The 19,304-nt window shown below is 40.5% G+C and overlaps 1 protein-coding gene across 1 annotated transcript; it reads right to left on the bottom strand.

Moving 5' to 3' along the window:
• Positions 1 to 6,614: 6,614 nt before the first annotated feature.
• LOC147335611 (Fc receptor-like protein 2) lies at positions 6,615 to 18,884 on the bottom strand. The gene is made up of 15 exons (XM_086286082.1): positions 18,839 to 18,884; positions 18,704 to 18,757; positions 12,162 to 12,425; positions 11,786 to 12,061; positions 11,338 to 11,637; positions 10,222 to 10,479; positions 9,207 to 9,455; positions 8,913 to 9,032; positions 8,738 to 8,753; positions 8,567 to 8,658; positions 8,291 to 8,338; positions 8,115 to 8,177; positions 7,964 to 8,019; positions 7,556 to 7,601; positions 6,615 to 7,445 (listed from the first exon to the last, which is right to left on the bottom strand). The coding sequence occupies exons 1-14, from the start codon at positions 18,882 to 18,884 to the stop codon at positions 7,584 to 7,586; spliced, it is 1,860 nt and encodes a 619-aa protein (XP_086142208.1). The 3' UTR covers positions 6,615 to 7,445; positions 7,556 to 7,583.
• Between the last annotated feature and the right edge of the window lie 420 nt (positions 18,885 to 19,304).

Raw genomic sequence — 19,304 nt, 5'->3', positions numbered from 1 at the left:
GTCTCTATCAAGGTCACAAAAGTTTCAACTTACAACATAAATGAGAATAACATCCTGTATGATTCGACAGAAGTTCAGTCTGTTTAGCTATGTGTAGACTGATATGTCAGATGATATTATGGTGTCCCTACAATACGAGTGAATAAACTCTTAAACATTATCAACACTTATTCATTATTTTCAGTTTTACTGTGGATTGTAATTATTTATTAAAAACTAAAAATCATTTGCAGAAGGTCAAAAACAGAGGAGAGATGTCAGGAGGTTTTTATTGTGTATCTAAAGGCATTTTAGTAATTATTCCTTAAATCATTTATTTTTATATTTTTACTCATGTTGCCATAGTAACTCTAAACTTGAATGCATATTGAGTAAATACACAAAGCACTGAAACAAACCCCATGTTGCTTCATTGTGTTAAATGTTTCAATTTGGCCATGACCAAACTTCCAGTTCCTCTTTACACATCCTGAGGTTTGATAGCAAGAATAAGACATTATCACATAGCACAGAGCCAAAGTGTTTTCAGGAGACATTGAGATTCATTCTGTGGGCTGATGGAGAAAAACATGAGATCACTGAGGGTTTTTAAGTGCAGATAAGCCTGCAGCTGCGTGCAAACTTTCATTCATACTTCACAGAAATACTGACACAGGGTGAAGGGTTTTAGAACGGTGGGTTGATGCAGGTTTGTGCATGTGCCCAGAGCCCTGGGGCTCTGTCCTCAGCTCGTACTGGGGTGGCCAACCTCTGACAGGATCAGCTGCCGGTTGGTTTTTAGGTGATCTTTCTTTTTGGCTCCTTGTTGCTTCTGCTGGTGTGGACACGTGTTTGTTTTTGGGTCTCCTGGATCTTCCTCTGTTTTCTCTGTTGTGTGTCTGTGAAGGTTCTCAGTCATCCAGGTCATCGTAGTCAAAGGAGCTTGCAAAGAAAAGCGTCTGGACTTCTTTAAGTTGCTTGAAGACGTTTCACCTCTCATCCGAGAAGCTTCTTCAGTTCTAAGGTCAAATGGTGGGGAGTCCCACCATTTGACTCTCTGTTGTGGTTTTGCACCCTCATGATCACGTATGTTTTATCTCACACACACACACACACACACACACACACACACACACACACACACACACACACATACATGAGGTCATTGATGTTTGTTTAAGTGCAGAGATGGTGCAGATAGACTTGCAGCTATTTGCAAACTTGCGGTTTCAAAAATGTTAACACAATATTTTCCATCAGCCACGTCTCTTTAAAAAGTGATCCTTCCTGTCATGGTCTGATCTAAAGGTCCGAGTTTAAAACACCAGTAAATACTTTGTGCAAATAATTGTGGTCTCAGTCCCTGCAGTTTCAAATCTTACTGCATGTTAATTTAGTAAAACAAGCTCCTCATTAAAGTCAAAAAGGACAAGAAAGCACTTGATTAGAAAGCTCCTTCCTTATATATGCTGACGTAAAACAAGATATCAGCTACACAAAATACTGCTGTCTGAAACATGCTGCATTTCCTCTTTCCTGCATGGCACAGATAAAAATGAGGCCTTTCAATAGATTAAAAATAAAATGTGGCAGAGTATAGAGTATCCTTAATTTCATTGTACATGTACGATGAGAATAAAGGGCTATTCTATTGGCGGTGTGAAGAGGGAAGGAATGAGGATTTGACCCAAAATGCAGACTCTTAGAAAAGGTTAATTTAAACCCAGCTGTATTGCTGGAATACAAAAAAAAATGCAAAACTACAAAAAAAATTATTTGAAACTAAACGGCAGGCAGAACACACAGCAGGACGATGAGGGAGACCGCGATGCAGGACAGAGAGAGATGCAGGCATAAATACACACAAGAACAAACAAGGGAACAAACCACAGGAGGGAATCATAGCTAAGAGGAGCTAAGGAAGCACAGCTGGACACAATTTAAACTGAACATGATGCACAAAGCACAAGTGACTATGAAAGTAAAACAGGAAGTGTGCAAAACGCACATTGAGACACAGGCTGTGTCCAAATTCAGGGGTAGCATTCGTCGATGGCTGCATTTGTAGGCAATTACGTCACAGTGACGCGACGAAGGCTGTCCAAATTTGAAGAGTCCTCCAAATGCGGCGGCAAATGCGTCCTTCATTTCCCCAGATTTGAAGGATGTGTTGGCTGTATCGTTCGTGGCCCACCATATCCCAGGATTCATTTTGGATTTCAGGATTTCAGTTTGATATGTTTTAGGGAACAAAGACCAAATGGCTTAATTTCTTAAAATGAGAGGAGAAAACGATCACCTCTTCACTGGGGTGAAGAATTCGGCCACTGTGGCATGGAGGTACAAGAATAAATCAATTTGCACATCATATTCATATGAGTACGGTTTTATTAACCCTCATACTGTACAGAACCGGTGATGTCCAGACGGTATTCCTCTTGTGTTCTGCTGTGAAAACTTTAGGGATTAACATACTTGCCATGTTTTTCTCTCTTCTCTTATTTTTTGTGTGTGATCAGGACAATTCTGGAGAAGATGGGCCTGCATGGGAAAGTCACCCGCATGCAGGCTAGAAGAAATGGGATAACTGAAGGGTGGCTGGCCTCTCCCTTAGAGATAGGGTGAGAAGTTCATCCATTTGGGAGGGGCTCTGAGTAGAGCCGCTGCTGCTCCACATCGAAAGGAGCCAGTTGAGGTGGTTCGGGCATCTGACAAGGATGCCTCCTGGGCGAGGTTTTCCGGGCATGTCCCACTGGGAGGAGGCGCTGGGGCAGACCCAGGACACGCTGGAGAGATTATATCTCTCGGCTGGCCTGGGAACGCCTTGGTGTTCCCCCGGATAAGCTGGAGGTGGTGGCTGGGGAGAGGGAGGTCTGGGCTTCTCTGCTTGGGCTGCTGCCCCCGCAACCCGGCCCCGGATAAGCGGAAAAACATGGATGGATGGATGGATGGACAAACAATAACAATAAAACAAGAATATTTATAATACATCAACAAAAATAAAGCCTGGGATCCTCCTGGTTTAAAATACGGTCCACGACTGGGACACTCAGGTTAATCCTGCAGTACAAGGGTCTGCTCTGGTTAAGGAAAAGGTGGAGAACAACAAACAGTTTTAGTAGAAAGGTATGATTTTATTTATTTTATGACATCAAAGCATTATTGTGATTATCAAGCTTAAGTCAAATATACTAATAGGCTGTGAAAAGACTTAAAATTTATACACTTCATTTGTGTAACTAACTGTTAGGTTTTATGTTGGCACAAACGGCAATTATACTGCAGCTAGCAAAAGCATGAAGCACCAGGCAGAACTCTTTGTGTGATCTTGTGCACGAGGAAGATGACCGAGACGAGCACTGTTCCTGGAGCCCCAGTCCCTCTCAGTCAGCTCCCCCGTAGCACTGCTCTTTATTGTGGTTACATGAATATGCATAGATTCATTAACATATGACATCTCACACAGGCATGCATGTGCTCAAATAATACCATCTGTGTACGTGTAAGTATGCGCGCGTGTGTGTGTGTGTGTGTGTGTGTGTGCGTGCGTGGGGGAGGTTGTGTGTACATGGATGTGTGTATGTGTGTGTATGTGGGTCAAAATATGACCCAAAGCTGGTGCTAGGAGCCCAGCTGACCACCTAAATAAAAGGCACTTATACTTATATAAGTATATATATAAGTATAGTAAGTAAGTATATACTTATACTCAACAGATGCAGAGTAGATGTCCTCCTATAATATAAATCAGAAAGAGAAGGTACGACCTCTCTCATGACCTTAGGATGTGTGTGTATGCCAGAGCACTGTGGAACGCACACAGAGCCTTTGCAGACTACTAAGGATGAGACAATCTATCAATATGTAATCGATTATATACCTCTAAGCATATATGATTATATGTTTCCAAGCATAAATGACAAACCAACAATATAACTCTGACACTAAGCTTTTTTGTGAACTCAGAAATAATCCTGTTTTCAGCTTTGTCATTTTTACAGCCCATCTATGCACATAAATAAGTTACAGGATCAAATGAATAACAGAAAATAAATGGAAATAGAAAATGTTCTTCTATAAGTTTCAAAGAGATTTAGTTTACATATTCTATATAATACAGTGAATGTGTACGAATGACCGGCAATCATTCAGTCACTGGAATTATGAAAAATGCTAAGTAATTCCTAAATGCATGTAGATTAAAGACAATTATTTTACCTGGATATCACCGTCTCTGACGAGCCTAAGGTACAAAACATGCCGGCGACGACGATAAAGTTTTTCAAGCTCCTAGAGAATTAAAAAAGTACAAAAAACTGAGCGACATTTCTGAGTCCTTTTCAAAGTTTTCGTGCTGCAGTGCTAGCGACCGGAAAAATGCAGAATTAAGTGCGGACTTGAACGAAGGCTAGAAGACTGTCCAGTTTCACAGCCGTTTGCTTCCAACCTACCGGCCTTTCTGCTGGAGTGGACACGTGATTGTTTGGTCTCCTGGATCAAACTGCTGGGGTGCATTGTTGCTGTTTCTCACTCTCATGATCAAGTATGTTTCGTGACACACACACACACACACACAAACTAGGTAAGAAAACTAAGACGACCTAAAAACATAAACAGAGGGATAACAACTAGACAGGGCAGAATCATGACCTCTGAATATTAAATAACCCAAAACTATAAAGTCCAAACCCAAAACGCTGGGTGCAAACCCAGGATCACGACTATATTTATATACCAACAACAGCCTTTGACACACATGTAGGCAATGTGGCTGCTTAGAGGAACAAAGATGTCATTCTGTAATGCCATGTTTGTAGTTTGATCTCATATTATCACTGCATGATCTTACTTGTTGAATAAAAATATCACTGTACAATTTTGTAGACTTAAATTAAGTAAAAACAATTTTTTAGGGTTTAAAAAGTTTTAATTTATCAAAACATAAACAATATTTTCTGTTTGCAAAGTCTTCAGTGAGACGGCTTCAGAGCGTAAACAGATCAAAAACAAGCTTTGGTGCTCAGCAGCTCTAAAAGTGTTTAAGTTGTTGACTTTGACTGTTCTCTCTGTATTCTGACACATGATGGCAGAGCCGCATAAAAAAGTGCTGCCAAGTAAAAAAGCAGTAAAAGAGTCACAGACACAGAAAAAGCTCTTCAAAATTCACCAGTGACTCAGTGACTCAGTTCATTTCAAAACACTTTATTAAACTGAATTATTGCAGAGACAAAACAAGACAAACAATCAGCGTAATAACAAAAAGCTGTGAGGGGCTTTTTTTCTAACTCTGTCTGTTTCACATTTTCGTTGCCTAATTGTAACGTCCACTCTTACCAGTACCAGTTTATACAGAGATCAAATTAGTACTGAGCAGGATTGAGTTCAGTTTATTGATGCGGCCCTCCACAAAAGGCCGAGTTTCTCATGTGGCCCCTCAGGAAAATGAATTGCCCACCCTGCTTCAGAGGGTCTCTGTGCCACAGCAGACTCCTGACCCAGAATCACACTTACAGTAAGTCATCGTCTTCAAAAGCAACCGAATGATCTGTGAGGTCCAGCTGCTCAGTTATTATTCATTTCTGGTTCTTTTCCACAGTGTTACCCAGCAGGTGGCAGATGACCGCCCCTCTCTGAGCCTGGTTCTGTCAAAAGTTTCTTCCTGTTAAAAAGGAGTTTTTCATTCTCACTGTCACCAACTGCTCACTCATAGTCGTCTGATTTGGAGTGTTTCTCTGTATTGTTGTACAGTCCTTACAATATAAAGCCCCTGGAGGCGACTGTGGTTATGATTTTGCACCTTATAATAAAAATTGTCAACTTTTATTTATATAGAACCAAATTACAGCAACAGACAGTTAAACTGAATTGAACTGAATTACTTGACAGTTGTGTGCGCTGTCTGAGGACAGTCACTGTGTTTGTAAGTAGCCATGTTCATTTTGTCACATGTTCTTTCTACTTTCTCCTCTTTGGATTTTAAACAATTTGTTGAGCACTAATGTGCACATGAAGCCCATTAGTGCTTTGAGTGCTCCAAGCGGGTAAAAAAGCACCTCCGTCCAGTGAAAGAGCGCCGCCTGCTGCCGTTCAAAGAGGTCAGAGTCCGCTGGGTCCACAACGCAGGGTCGTGTCATTCTGTCAGGGGTGTCGAGTGTGGATGCGAGGAAAGGAGGACCCAAACGCTGGACTCACAGGGAGGTGAAGGCTGGTGTTTATTATGACGAGCAGATGAGCTGAACATAAGATGACTGGCTGAACTGAAATGACTGTCTTAACTGAACACACGTGCAGAGTAGACAACATTAACATCAATGACACGACAAAGACCAGGATGAAACTGAGGACTTAAGTACACTGGCTAATGATGATGATTAGGGACCGGTGAGAACACAGCTGAACATAATGAAACAGGAAGTAGAGCTAATGACACTGAGACAGAGGGCTGGCACGGTGAAGCGGGAAACATGAATGTGGAACATAAACTGAACATGAACTGAAAACACCAGGTGAACCACCCAGGAACCCTGACACAGTCTTGACTTTAGACAACTGAGCAGAAGATGATTGAATCTGAACAGAAGAGGAGAAAATCAGATGTCTGAGACAAAGTCTGAGCAGAAAACAGCAGAAGACAGTTTGGAAACTCAACAGAAGAGAAATATTTTATTTAACTGCAATGCAGCCTGTGAACTGAGATGAACTTCGATTCAAAGCAACTGAGCAGCAACTTGGCAACTGAACAAGAGCAAATTAATGTCTATATGAAACTGACAGACAGTTTGGCAACAGAACAGAAAACAAGTGATTCTCAACAACTGAGCAACAATTTGGCAAATCAACAAAACAGAAATGACTGTAAATTTTTAATCTGAGCAGAAGAAAAGCTGCTCTGGAAACATGAGCAATAGTTTGACAGGTGAACAGAAAGAGCTTGAAACTCAGCAAACACGAGGCAGTTTGATACCAGAACAAAAGAGAAATGTCTCCCAAGAACAGCAACAACTTCAACTTCAAGTCTGTGAATGTAAAGTGAGTGTAATCTCTAAGACTTGAAACTGCAGATTAGAATATTTTGATGAACATGAAACCATCAGAAATGTTTACATGAACCAAATCAGTGAAAGTGGAAGATGGAGGATGGCAAACATGCAAAAGAAAAATCAATACTGAGCAGAAGTGTTGTTGTGTGAAAATGTCACATAAGGTGTTCAGCATTAAAGGGGACATGAAACACTACATGTATAAAGGTTAATTTACATCATGGAGCCCAGCTCTCAAAACCTGACAATAAAGCCAACAAGACAAGACTCCACCAGGTCAGTTGGCTACTTTCAGTCAAAAGACTCACATTAGGTTGTGTTAGGTAACTAATAACAGAACCAATAACTCGAGGAAAATAAGGACAGTAAAACATCAGTTTAATGGGGTCACTGGCTGCACCTCGTGCCTGTCCCATCTGTGGCTTCCTGTTGGAGAACAATAAAGTTTATTATAAAAACATCGTCTGCCCTCGATGTAAAGTGAAGTTCTGTTCTGTATGTTTGAGTCTTTACAGAGAGTGTGACGTTAACTGTACCTTATTGACTGTTTAGGAGGTGCGACCCTCAGACGCACCTCTGTACCTGTGTGGAGGAGGAAATCATCCTCATTTACTTTCATTGATTTAAACATGTGGTCTCTGATATACACATGGTATCATTTGTTGTGTGTTCTGTATTGTAAAGATTTATTTTTGTGCAAAACATGTGAAAATGAAATGAAATGTATTTTCTTCTTCTCAGAGCAGGTGATACAGAGCTGAGTGTGGAGCTGGAGAAAAAGCTTTATGTGTAAAACTGGTTACAAAGTAGCTGTTAGTCAGCCAGCAGGTGATAAAAGCATCCAGGAAGCTCAGACTTTGTATCCAGTGTCTCTGTACATTATGTGTTTCTGTGAGGTGGAGATCTAACAAAACAAACACTGCATGGGACTGTTGTGACTGTACCTGCATCCCATCTTCATTGTAGTAAACAGCACTCTCCTCTGGTGTGTCGTGTTGGCCTGTGAAGATGATCAAATTCATCCACAAATGAAAAAAATACGTTTTTAAAGGATGTTTGTTTTATTTTTAAACTGCATGCGTTTTATGTACTCACTCTTTCTTCTAAGATCTTTAAACTCAATAAGAGAAGAGGCGACGTTTTCATATTCATCTGCTCCTGAAATGTTCATAATTTTATTTACAGGATTGTAAAAACATGGAATTAGTTTCATTAAATCAAAAACAAGTTTCATCTCTAACTGCTCTGTGCTTTTCAGCACACATACTGACCATTTCTGTTTGTCACTTGTGTGACTGATTCATAGATGTCAGCAGTACCTAAAGAAAAAAACAAGCCAGGCTCACATTAATCATTTTATCACAGTTACACTAAAGATCAGAGCAGAAACAGAAACACTGAGAGTCAAAACCAGGACTGTAAGATCTTTAAATGTTCTTTGAAAAACTGCTGAACACAAACTGAACCTGAGAAATGTATTGTGTTAATGGAGGTTTAATAAAAGTCAATATTAATAATGATAATAAAGACTGTTTTTCAATGCTGACCATGTTGAAGAGAGCCGTACACATGAGTTTCATCCTGGTTGACTCCATGATTTGTGGAGGAGCCCGGACTGTGACTCTCAGACTGGATCGACCTAAAACATGAAATAAACACAATAAACTCAAAAGTAACTGATGTTTGTTTCAAATAATAATAAAAAGTATTTTACCAACCTGGTGAAGCAGGAATCTGTGAAAGAGACAAATGTTATTACACATGTTTGTCATGTATGAATTGTTCCACTGATATTTTGTGTCATGAGATCAGAATACATGTATATGTGTGAATAATTAAAGTGTGTGTAGTAAATAAACTCTCTAACACAGCATGAAAAGAAGAGGCTCTTACACTTGGACTGTCTGCAGCAATACAACAAGAGCAGGAGAATAATAATGAGAGAGACTCCACAAACCAGTCCAACCATCAACCACACAGGAGGTGAAGAGCTGTCAGCTCCTGACACAGTTACTGTAACAAACAATAAGTAATAATAAAGTATAATACTTATTATTATACTGCATATTTCAGTTCTCACAAAATAAATCCAGGTGACTTCAAGCATTAAACAGACAATCTAATGTTTCCTCTCAAGCATGAAAATCATTTTTACAAAAATCCATCAAATGTTTTGATCCTGCTCACCTTTAACTGACATCCAGCTCTGTGCTGACTCTCTTCCTGAGTACTGACACTTGTAGAAACCTTCATCAGACTTTGACACTGCAGAGATGTTCAGCTCCCCTCGGGGATCATTTTGAATAAGTTTGTCATTGTGATAGAAAAACACATTGGAAGGTATTTTTTGTGTTCTCAAACTGCAGCTCAGATTAACAGAAGCTCCCTCAGTCACAGGATGAACAGGACTCACCAGGATAGGACCATTACCATCATCTGTGACACAATCACACACAATTGTTTCAGTCACATCAGCTGGTGCAAAACTTTTAGAAAAAGCTGTGAGTCGTGTCTCATGATCTACATGCAGACCTGGCTTCAGAGAGATTTTCTGAGAGCCTGGTTTTAATGACTGGAGAGACGTTTGAACAAGTGACAACATTTAAGGATTGAAATGTTCAGTTACAGTGGGTTCATCATGTGGATCATTCAGCACTTGCATTTTTATTAGAAGGCCGAGGGTCCATGGAGTAAATAAATGCATCATGTTACTATTCTATATGGAGATTGTTGACTCTGTTATCTATTATGGTATCACTACATGTTTTGGCAAACTTTCTGTCAAACTCAGATCCCAAATTCAAAATTTGATTAAGAGGACTGGAAATATAGTTGGGATGCTCCCTTCATCCTCCCTGCAGGAGTCAAACTATGAAATTATTTAATGGTTAAAGTTGAAATTGTAAATGTTTGTATGTTTGTTTTATTTTACACGACGTGTTTCCCTATTCCTTTATTCTGAAAGGGAGAATATATAAAATATTGTCTGCAAATTTTGACAAACTTGATTATAGAAAGATCGAGTGAAATGAGACCAACAATCAAGAATATTTTGATGCTTTGGTGCCTGTCTGAAAATGATCATTGATCATTGTTGTTTGTTTTGCCACATAGAATTACTTCACATAGAGCAAAGCTGGGACAAATGTTCATGTGACGTCTAAATCATTCAGATCCAAGAAGTAAATGTATAATAACATACTCTGTACAGTGATGTTGACTGCACTGCTGAACTCTCCTGATCCAGACTCACACCAGTACACTCCAGTATCTGACTTTGATGTGTTGATGTCACATGTGGATCCAGTCATTCTCCTACAGTCAGAGAGTCGGCCGTCCTCAGAGAACTTTATCACTCTCCACTCAGTGAAGTTTCCCTCACAGGTCAGTGAGACAGAGTCAGAGGTGAAGTGTTGCACTCTGTCAGGACTCACTGTGAGAGACGCTGCTGAATGAACATCTGGAAACAACATGCAGTGAAGAGACAAAGCTCACAGATGTTAGGATTCAAAAGATCACAGTGAAAAAAATAGTTCTTGCTAAACCCACCATAACTGCAAATAAATCTATGAATGAGATTTGTTAATACAGATTTAAATGTTGTGACTCCTGTAGCTGGAAAGATTTCACTGAACCATCTGGGTCTCTCAGTAATAATCTCACAGCATCATTAGAAGCAACATTAGAAGTTTCTGTAAACCTGCTTTCCTACAGTTTGTCCACAGCGTGCATGTTTGTTGTTGCACAAGCAAAGATCTTCACCATCAGTCATGTAATAAGATGTCTGACATTTGTGACCTTACTACAAACAGTCAGATCATTATCAGACAGTTTAACATCAGCAGATCTTAAATGTTTGTTGTCTTTGCTTCTACAAATCATGACAGCACTTTTATGGGCATCATGTCTGATATCATTTTTCACAGCAAAAGCACAACAACATGAGGACTAAAGACCACGAGATCATCTGTGTACATAATGTGCTTCACAGGAGTCCTGCCAGCTTTACAGACTTTCTAATCATCACCATGAAGATTAAAAAGACCTGGAGACAAAATTCATTCTTGTTTAACTCGGTGAGAAACAAACAAGGAGGAATTTGAATAACAACAGAAGTGTCTGACTGAAGCTCAGTTTACTTGAATGTAGTGAGAAAGGATGAGATTCAATTTAATGCTTATGAGGAAACTTAAATAAAAATCATTTAATGCAATTTAATTGTAATTGGACATCAGATTTCAATGTCAGCATGCCGCTGCAAGAAAAATAATGGGTAATTAAAGTGATGACATAATTTATTAGAGAGAAACAAACTGACCTGCAGACCAGACAAACTTTGGTTGACTGTGATCAGTGTGATACTCTGGGTCTCCTCTTCCAGCTCTGCACACATATCCTGCTGTGTGTGTCTGTCCATGAATGATGTAGGAGTCCTGTGCAGTCCCACTGCCATCAGGTAGCAGCTCATAACTGGAGGATTCCTCTGATAGATCAGGAACAGCTTTATACCAGTAGAAGCTCCATCCTGCAGACGGATGTTCAACCTCACAGTTCAGAGTTACTGAGGCTCCAGGACTCAGCCATGATGGAGACACAGTGAGGACAGGACGGGGTTCATCTGTTCAACAAAGATTTTCTCTCAGTGAACATGTAGTACAGTCTCTGAACAGTGAGCTCAGTTTATACAAAGAATAATAATCTCAGTCTATATGAACAGAAACACATTTTACAAAGTGTTCAAACAGCTTAAAGAAAATATGACTTACTGTCAGAAACTGTCAGTGTGACTGAATCACTCCACTCTGTTGTTTCATGCTGTGAACTTTTCATTCTGCCCTTACAGCGATAGTTTCCACTGTTGAATGATGAAGCAGATCTAATCCTGTATTCATTTAGATTTGGAGGTTTTCTGATGCTGTTTGTTTCCCACTCATAATCCCACTCAGTGTCTCCTCCATGGATCTCACATCTGACAGTGATCGTCTCTCCTCTGTATATCTCAGACCAGTTTGGATACAGAGTCACAACAGGCCTGTTTGAGACTGTTAATGTTCAAGAAAGTACAATAAAAACACATGAAAGACAAAAGGTTCAGTTACCATCAGATGTAGTGCTTTGTGGTAAGTTCAAGTTTGAACTCACCAGTTGTGTCAATCCAAACTGGCTGACTCCACTCTGTGTAGTAAACTGGTTCTCCTCTTCCTCCTCTGCAGCTGTAGCGTCCTCCCTCTGAGACACTGATTTGTTCATTTGTCACAGGTTGATAAGATTTGCCATCTCTGTACCAGTAGTATTTCCATCCATATGATGATGATGGGTTCACAGAGCAGGTCAGGGTCACACTGCCCCCTACTGGAACAGCTGTCCTATCAGCTCTCAGTTCAGCCTTTGGTTTGGTAAAAATGACTGAATCAGAACAATTTAAAGATGGAAATATGTAAATGATCAAATATCACAAAACCATAGTTGAGATAAAACAAACTGTGCCACACAAAATATTCTGTATTTCTGTTTTGATCAAAACAGTGAATTTGTTTTATTTACTTTTGTGTATTTTAATTTATTACGTACATGCACATTTCAAATAATTAATTTGAAGCATGACTGAGTTTATTGATCAATAATGAGGAAGCAACCCAGGTTAATATGATCTGATTGTATTTTGAACATGTGAGAATTGTTCCTAAACGAGTGTGAGCAGTTATCATTTCATTGGTGTTGTTTTTTACTTTTGTTTTTGGTGTATTGGAATTTGGTGAGTAACAGTTAGTTTTCTTTGGTGTCAGTTAGCACGTTATGTCCTTGTGTTCTTTACTAAATCTGATGTTGAAGCCTCTGATAGCTAAGATGAGACCTAGTAAGGTTGTTTTATATTCTTTTGCTGTGGAAGCTGACATTTCCTGTCGCACAGATGTGTTTAGACCACACTAATACGCACAGTCAACTCTACCGCTGACATTACAGGGAGCAGTTTGGATGTGATTTCCAGCTGAGCTGTTAGGAATGCTGGAATAAGACTCCAGTGTTTGTGTTGCAAAACAGATCAGGTTTATCAGCCGAGAGCAGATCTCAGAACTGAAATCTGAGACTGTTGAATCTTGACGGTGATCCACGCCTGGGAGATCTGAACTTCCACTGAAATCATCTGTTCCTGCTGGATCAACTCATATTCCAGAGATCAGGAAACTGACTCACACTTCTGAACTGTGATACCACTCCACCGAGCAGTTTGGGAAAGGCTAACATAGCAGACCAGTCTCTCCTAAAATGAGGCCAATCATTTATTATTGTTTTACACTACTTTTGTTAGTATTTTGTTCTGTTTTTGGATGAATTGTGCAATACAAATAAAATAAGTGAGGAGATGCGTTTAACTTGTATCCCTGAATCTCATATCTGACAGTGACTTTCTCACCTCTGTATATCTGAGTCGTGGATGGTTGGAGGGTCACAGTGGGCTCAGGAGGAGCTGTTCAAATAAAAATATATCATTACAAAACGATCCTGGTTTTATTGCTCTTGTTAATTGTAATTATATTTATGTCCTGGTAAAAATTTGACTAAAAATCAACAATAAAAAGTTAGTTTTTACCAAACAGATTAAATGATATTTAGACTCTACCAGCAGAGTGACTGAACACAACCAGGTGTGCACAAATCTAAACTGTGACACTGAACATCAACGCATAAACACACAATATCATATAAACAACCTCAATTTTATAGCCAAATATCACACAATTTACTTATTTCCAGAGGTGGGAAGTAACGAAGTACAAATACTTTGTTACTGTACGTAAGCTATCTGTACTTTACTTGAGTATTTATGTTGACATTGTGTTTTTCATAGGGTGAAGCATGCTGCAAAACAAACTGAGGTAGAATCACTGTGTTATTTAAGGCTGCATGAAAATCCTCTACAGATTAGTGCAGGATAAACAGGTTAGTTTGCTGTACTGTGATGGATTTAAAGGAAAGACCAGTGTGTGACTGGTGCACAGTGACAGTCCAATATAAAGTCAGTATAAACAGTGTACTGTGAGTGTAGAGACGAGGACAACTCATGAAACGTCTGCTTACATCAGACTGAATTCAGGTGGATAAATCTGTAAAGAGCAGCAAGACAGCTGATCACAGCTCATACATTAAGAAAATCTACTGGAGCTCTCAATAGAAAATAGCCTGAGCCATTAAAAACTGATTTTAGGGCTTTCCACAGGCTGAATCCCACTTTAAACTCTTGTCCATTCTCTTCCGCTTATCCTTATCAGGGTCGCAGGAGGCTATAGACTATCCCAGCTATCATAGAGCGAGAGGCAGGGTACACCCTGGACAGGTCGCCAGTCTGTTGCAGGGCTAAGACAGAGACACAGACAAACATTCACACTCCCACATATTTAAAATAATCAATTCACTTAACCCCACTAAGTGCATGTCTTTAGACTGTGGGAGGAAGCCGGAGTATCTGGTATTTCCTTTCATTTTTATCCATGTAGCTTTGTACAAGGATTTTGAGAACTCCAAGAGTTAATACAAAAGCGTACACTGAGGTAAGCAGCACACATGCCAATATCAGTGAGATACACTGCACTACTCACACAAATCATCATCTTCTTGTAAATCTGTACTGTAATCTGTTCAGATAAACATCCATGAAAAGAGAATTAGTCTGTATGAAGGCAGCACACTCTTAATATGATCATTTTAAACACTCTGTGTTCCTCCGCCACTGCCTCGTTTAAGTTTTGGACAAAATGGATTCTGGGATATTGAATTTCGTCATTTTGAGCTGATTGGAGACCAGAACAGCCAATCAGATGTTTTTTTTGCATCCAAGTCTCTGATTGGCTGGTTTTGTGGCACAAATATAACGGTGTACAGAAAGAGTTGAGCGCGCAAGCAACACATTGCGAGCAAGCGCAAGTGCAAAAACTGAGCGAGAGGGGCTGCTGTTGTGTGTGTGTGTGTGTGTGTGTGGATAACAGCAAACACTGAAATTTTTTTTGCGGTCAGAATACTGGCACAAAAATAATGCTATACAAAACCGACTGACAACTGACTCCATAAATATACAAGATGGTGATGAGGAAACACACGGAGAACACAGCTGGGGGGAATAAACATAATGACACAATACAGGAAGCAAAACTGAACACAGGATGGGACACTGTCAAAGTAAAACTGCCTACTGGTGGTGGTCAGAGGGCCCGGTGGCGCCAGTGTCCGGCAGCCTCGCCTCTGTCAGTGCGCCCCAGGGCGGCTGTGGCTACAATGTAGCTTGCCATCACCAGGGTGTGAATGTGTGGATGACTGGATGTGTAAAGCGCTTTGGGGTCCTTAGGGACTAGTAAAGCGCTATATAAATACAGGCCATTTACCATTTACCATTTAAAACAGGAAACACTGAGACCTACACCTGAGACACACGGACTTGACAACAACAGTGATAAACAAACAGGGAGGCAATAGCAGAGACACAAGAACAGGAACAGGGGAAGAGAGGATGAAGATGAAGATGAAACACAGTAAAACGACTAAGACACAAGGGGGTGAGGGAGAGGGCGAGAGAGAGAGAGAGGGCAGAGAGATACAAACATCGAATAAGGCACATGGAGGGGTGAGAGACAAACATGGGTGACAAAACAGACTCACCACAGAGAGGAGACATGGAATGAAACACGGGAACAGAAAAGGGAGCCAATGAGCCACCACCCTGACACCATCAGTGTAAGAAATGATTTACAGTATTTAACTGTTTTTCTACATGATGAAGAAAAAGCTGCTGTGAGAAAGAGAGAAACCTGTCGGCACCACCCTTTGACTTAAATTGTAAGAAACAAATGTGTAAAAATAGAAAGAAACTTCTGGTAGCTCATCATAATTATATCTATACTGTGTTTTTATAGTAGATGCTGAAAAATAGAAACATTTCTGTTTACCTGCACTTTAATCCTTTGCTGTTTTACCTGTTTGGTAGTTGTTGAAATGGTTTGGCCTGTACCACTACACTTGCTGTCTTCAGAACGTCTGCCCCCCTTCTTTCTTTCACATAATGGTATGATCCCAGCCTGTCTTTGCATGCGATTGGTCACATGGTGCGCCCATCAAAGCACGGATTCTTAGCAGGGCTGAAGATTCAGCTCCCACATACCGAGGGTCCATTAATAACTGGCTCGCAGGCCGGAAATAATTGTATCGAGGGCCAAATGTGGCCCGTGGACCGTAGGTTTGACACCCCTGATTTCGAGCATTGTAGGAGATAACAGCTACATATATGAACTGGAGTAAAAACAGTGTTTCTTACCTTCAGCGTTTCCACAGATGACTGTACTGAGCACTAAAATAATGAATAAAAACTCATCAGATATTATACTTCAGAGTAAAGTTTTTTTTAAAGGCTTTACTCTGATTATTGATTATTGTAAATTTAGGGATGAACAATAATCACCAAATTTCTCCTGTTTGCTAAACAAGCTCTAAGCAGTGACTCACTAATTCTCAGAGATCAGAAACATTTTAATTAATGGTGCCTTTCAAACAATGTCAGACGTGTACTTACAGAAAAAGCCCATCATGCAGAGCAAAGAGAGCCCCATCGTCACATCCAGCCTGCTGCACTCTGATCCTCAGATAATCACAAACAGTTTTACTTTGCAGAAAAAAAGAGAAGTTGTGTTTTGTTTGGGTGTGACAGAGTTTTTCTACAGGTTCTTCTTCTGATTGGTGTCTCTATGCTTCCTTCCCTTTTGGACACAAAGCTCAAACAGCTCCTGTAGCTTTGACTGCAGCAGTTTTGTGACATGTTTTCCATCACTTTAAGTCATATCTTACCAGGTCTTTTTTTACTCTGACATGTTTTCGCAACGTCCCCTGGATCATTATCATGCTGCAATGTTACTCTTCCTGCACACTGGGAGTGAATGTACCAAAACCCCTTTTCTGTTTTGCAGCCTGTATTTTTATATCTAAGTCTTTTTAATGATTTTTTTTATATTTTGATTTTTTATCGGAGGAATTATGTGGAAATTCTTCTTTCATGCTGCATAAAAACATCTAGAGATTTTATCTGACTCTTAGCTGAAACATCATCATGCAGTGCTATAATAAAAATGACCTTTGACCTCAGATCTGTGAACCTTTTCACCTTGTGGTTAAATTCTATGTTTGGCTGACACCCAAACAGAGTAAATGACTCACTGTGTGGTTGAACTGAAACTACAGACCTGTATGTTTCACAAATTAAATTAACAAAGACAACAAATAAATGTATCTTCTATTGGCACATCAAAGTGAATGTTACATGTTACCAACAAAGACTATGTAATTCTCTCCAGAGTCACATGCAGACGAGGTGACCTTTACTAAAGCTTACTGAAGCTGATCATTTCAGGCCCCAATAGTAACAAATGAAGAAAACTGAGTTACAGATAACTGATCACTGGAACCAGAGACTCTGGGTCATCACAAAATCTTCCATATGGTCTCTATCAATGTCACAAAAGTTTCAACTTACAACATAAATGAGAATAACATCCTGTATGATTCGACAGAAGTTCAGTCTGTTTAGCTATGTGTAGACTGATATGTCAGATGATATTATGGTGTCCCTACAATACGAGTGATTAAACTCTTAAACATTATCAACACTTATTCATTATTTTCAGTTTTACTGTGGATTGTAATTATTTATTAAAAACTAAAAATCATTTGCAGAAGGTCAAAAACAGAGGAGAGATGTCAGGAGGTTTTTATTGTGTATCTAAAGGCATTTTAGTAATTATTCCTTAAATCATTTATTTTTATATTTTTACTCATGTTGCCATAGTAACTCTAAACTTGAATGCATATTGAGTAAATACACAAAGCACTGAAACAAACCCCATGTTGCTTCATTGTGTTAAATATTTCAATTTGGCCATGACCAAACTTCCAGTTCCTCTTTACACATCCTGAGGTTTGATAGCAAGAATAAGACATTATCACATAGCACAGAGCCAAAGTGTTTTCAGGAGACATTGAGATTCATTCTGTGGGCTGATGGAGAAAAACATGAGATCTCTGAGGGTTTTTAAGTGCAGATAAGCCTGCAGCTGCGTGCAAACTTTCATTCATACTTCACAGAAATACTGACACAGGGTGAAGGGTTTTAGAATGGTGGGTTGATGCGGGTTTGTGTCTTTGTGCATTTATGTGCATGTGCCCAGAGCCCTGGGGCTCTGTCCTCAGCTCGTACTTGGGTGGCCAACCTCTGACAGGATCAGCTGCCAGTTGGTTTTTAGGTGATCTTTCTTTTTGGCTCCTTGTTGCTTCTGCTGGTGTGGACACGTGTTTGTTTTTGGGTCTCCTGGATCTTTCTCTGTTTTCTCTGTTGTGTGTCTGTGAAGTTTCTCAGTCATCCAGGTCATCATAGTCAAAGGAGCTTGCAAAGAAAAGCGTCTGTCACAGATTAGTAGGCAGAGGACTCACTCGCAGGACTCTGAAGTTTAGAGAGAGGGTGAGGGTTTATTTGAAATGTGACACCAAGTGAGAATATATACATATATACAGTGGAACAGATAACACGGGGCTCCAGGGAGTAGGGCGGGGTCCGAAGGGAAGGTCCAAGACGGGGGTACACACACGCTCTTCTTCCACTCGATCCGTAACTCAAAAATGTCCACACTAAGAAGCTCACGCTCACTCACACACATCCACAGAAATCCGGACGGCAGGGAAGACGGGCAGGGAGTCTAGAAGGCCTGTACACAGAGGAAAAAACAAAGTCAGGAGGAAACTCTAGGGGATCAAAGGAACATTTTCATAGGTTACACTACACTGACACTTGGTAATGTGACATTCCAGCGAGGAAGCAGCCTCTCTTGCCATCTTAAGTAGTCTGCCAGGATCAGTGTGAATGAGCCACAGGTGTGTGTTCAGGGTGGGTTCAGAGGCGGGGAACCAAGGTCCAGTTCCGCCCTGGTGGGAGAGGTTAAGACAAACAATACACACACCACGACCTCTCCAGATCTTGAGAACCATGACAGTACCCCCCCCCCCCTCAACGGGAGCCTCCAGGCGACCCACCAGGCTTGTCCGGATGGGCGCGATGGAAATCCCGGACCATACCCGGGTGAAGGATGGCCGACCTAGGGACCCAAGAGCGTTCCTCCGGGCCATAGCCCTCCCAATCCACCAGATACTGAACTCCCCGTCCACGGCGCCGCGAGTCCATGATTCGCGTAATGGCATACGCGGGCAGGCCATCAATGAGCCGGGCGGGTGGCGGGGGCCTGGAAGGAGGGCACA

Source organism: Aulonocara sp. 'chitande type north' Nkhata Bay, linkage group LG3 (assembly GCF_057382095.1).
Source record: "Aulonocara sp. 'chitande type north' Nkhata Bay isolate Kocher_YH1m ecotype deep benthic linkage group LG3, A_spYH_male_GT1.1, whole genome shotgun sequence".
In the NCBI taxonomy this organism is placed as follows: domain Eukaryota; kingdom Metazoa; phylum Chordata; class Actinopteri; order Cichliformes; family Cichlidae; genus Aulonocara; species Aulonocara sp. 'chitande type north' Nkhata Bay.
This window is presented reverse-complemented; position numbering and strand designations above follow the sequence as displayed.

Bases quoted from the DNA above. Each gene is read 5' to 3' on its own strand.
- LOC147335611 (XM_086286082.1), bottom strand. From the start codon at position 18,884: ATGGCAAGAGAGGCTGCTTCCTCGCTGGAATGTCACATTACCAAGT. The intron at 18,758-18,838 runs GTCAGTGTAGTG...CTCTGTGTACAG, and splicing joins GGAATGTCACATTACCAAGT to GCCTTCTAGACTCCCTGCCC. The intron at 12,062-12,161 runs GTGAGTTCAAAC...GAACATTAACAG, and splicing joins AGTTTGGATTGACACAACTG to TCTCAAACAGGCCTGTTGTG.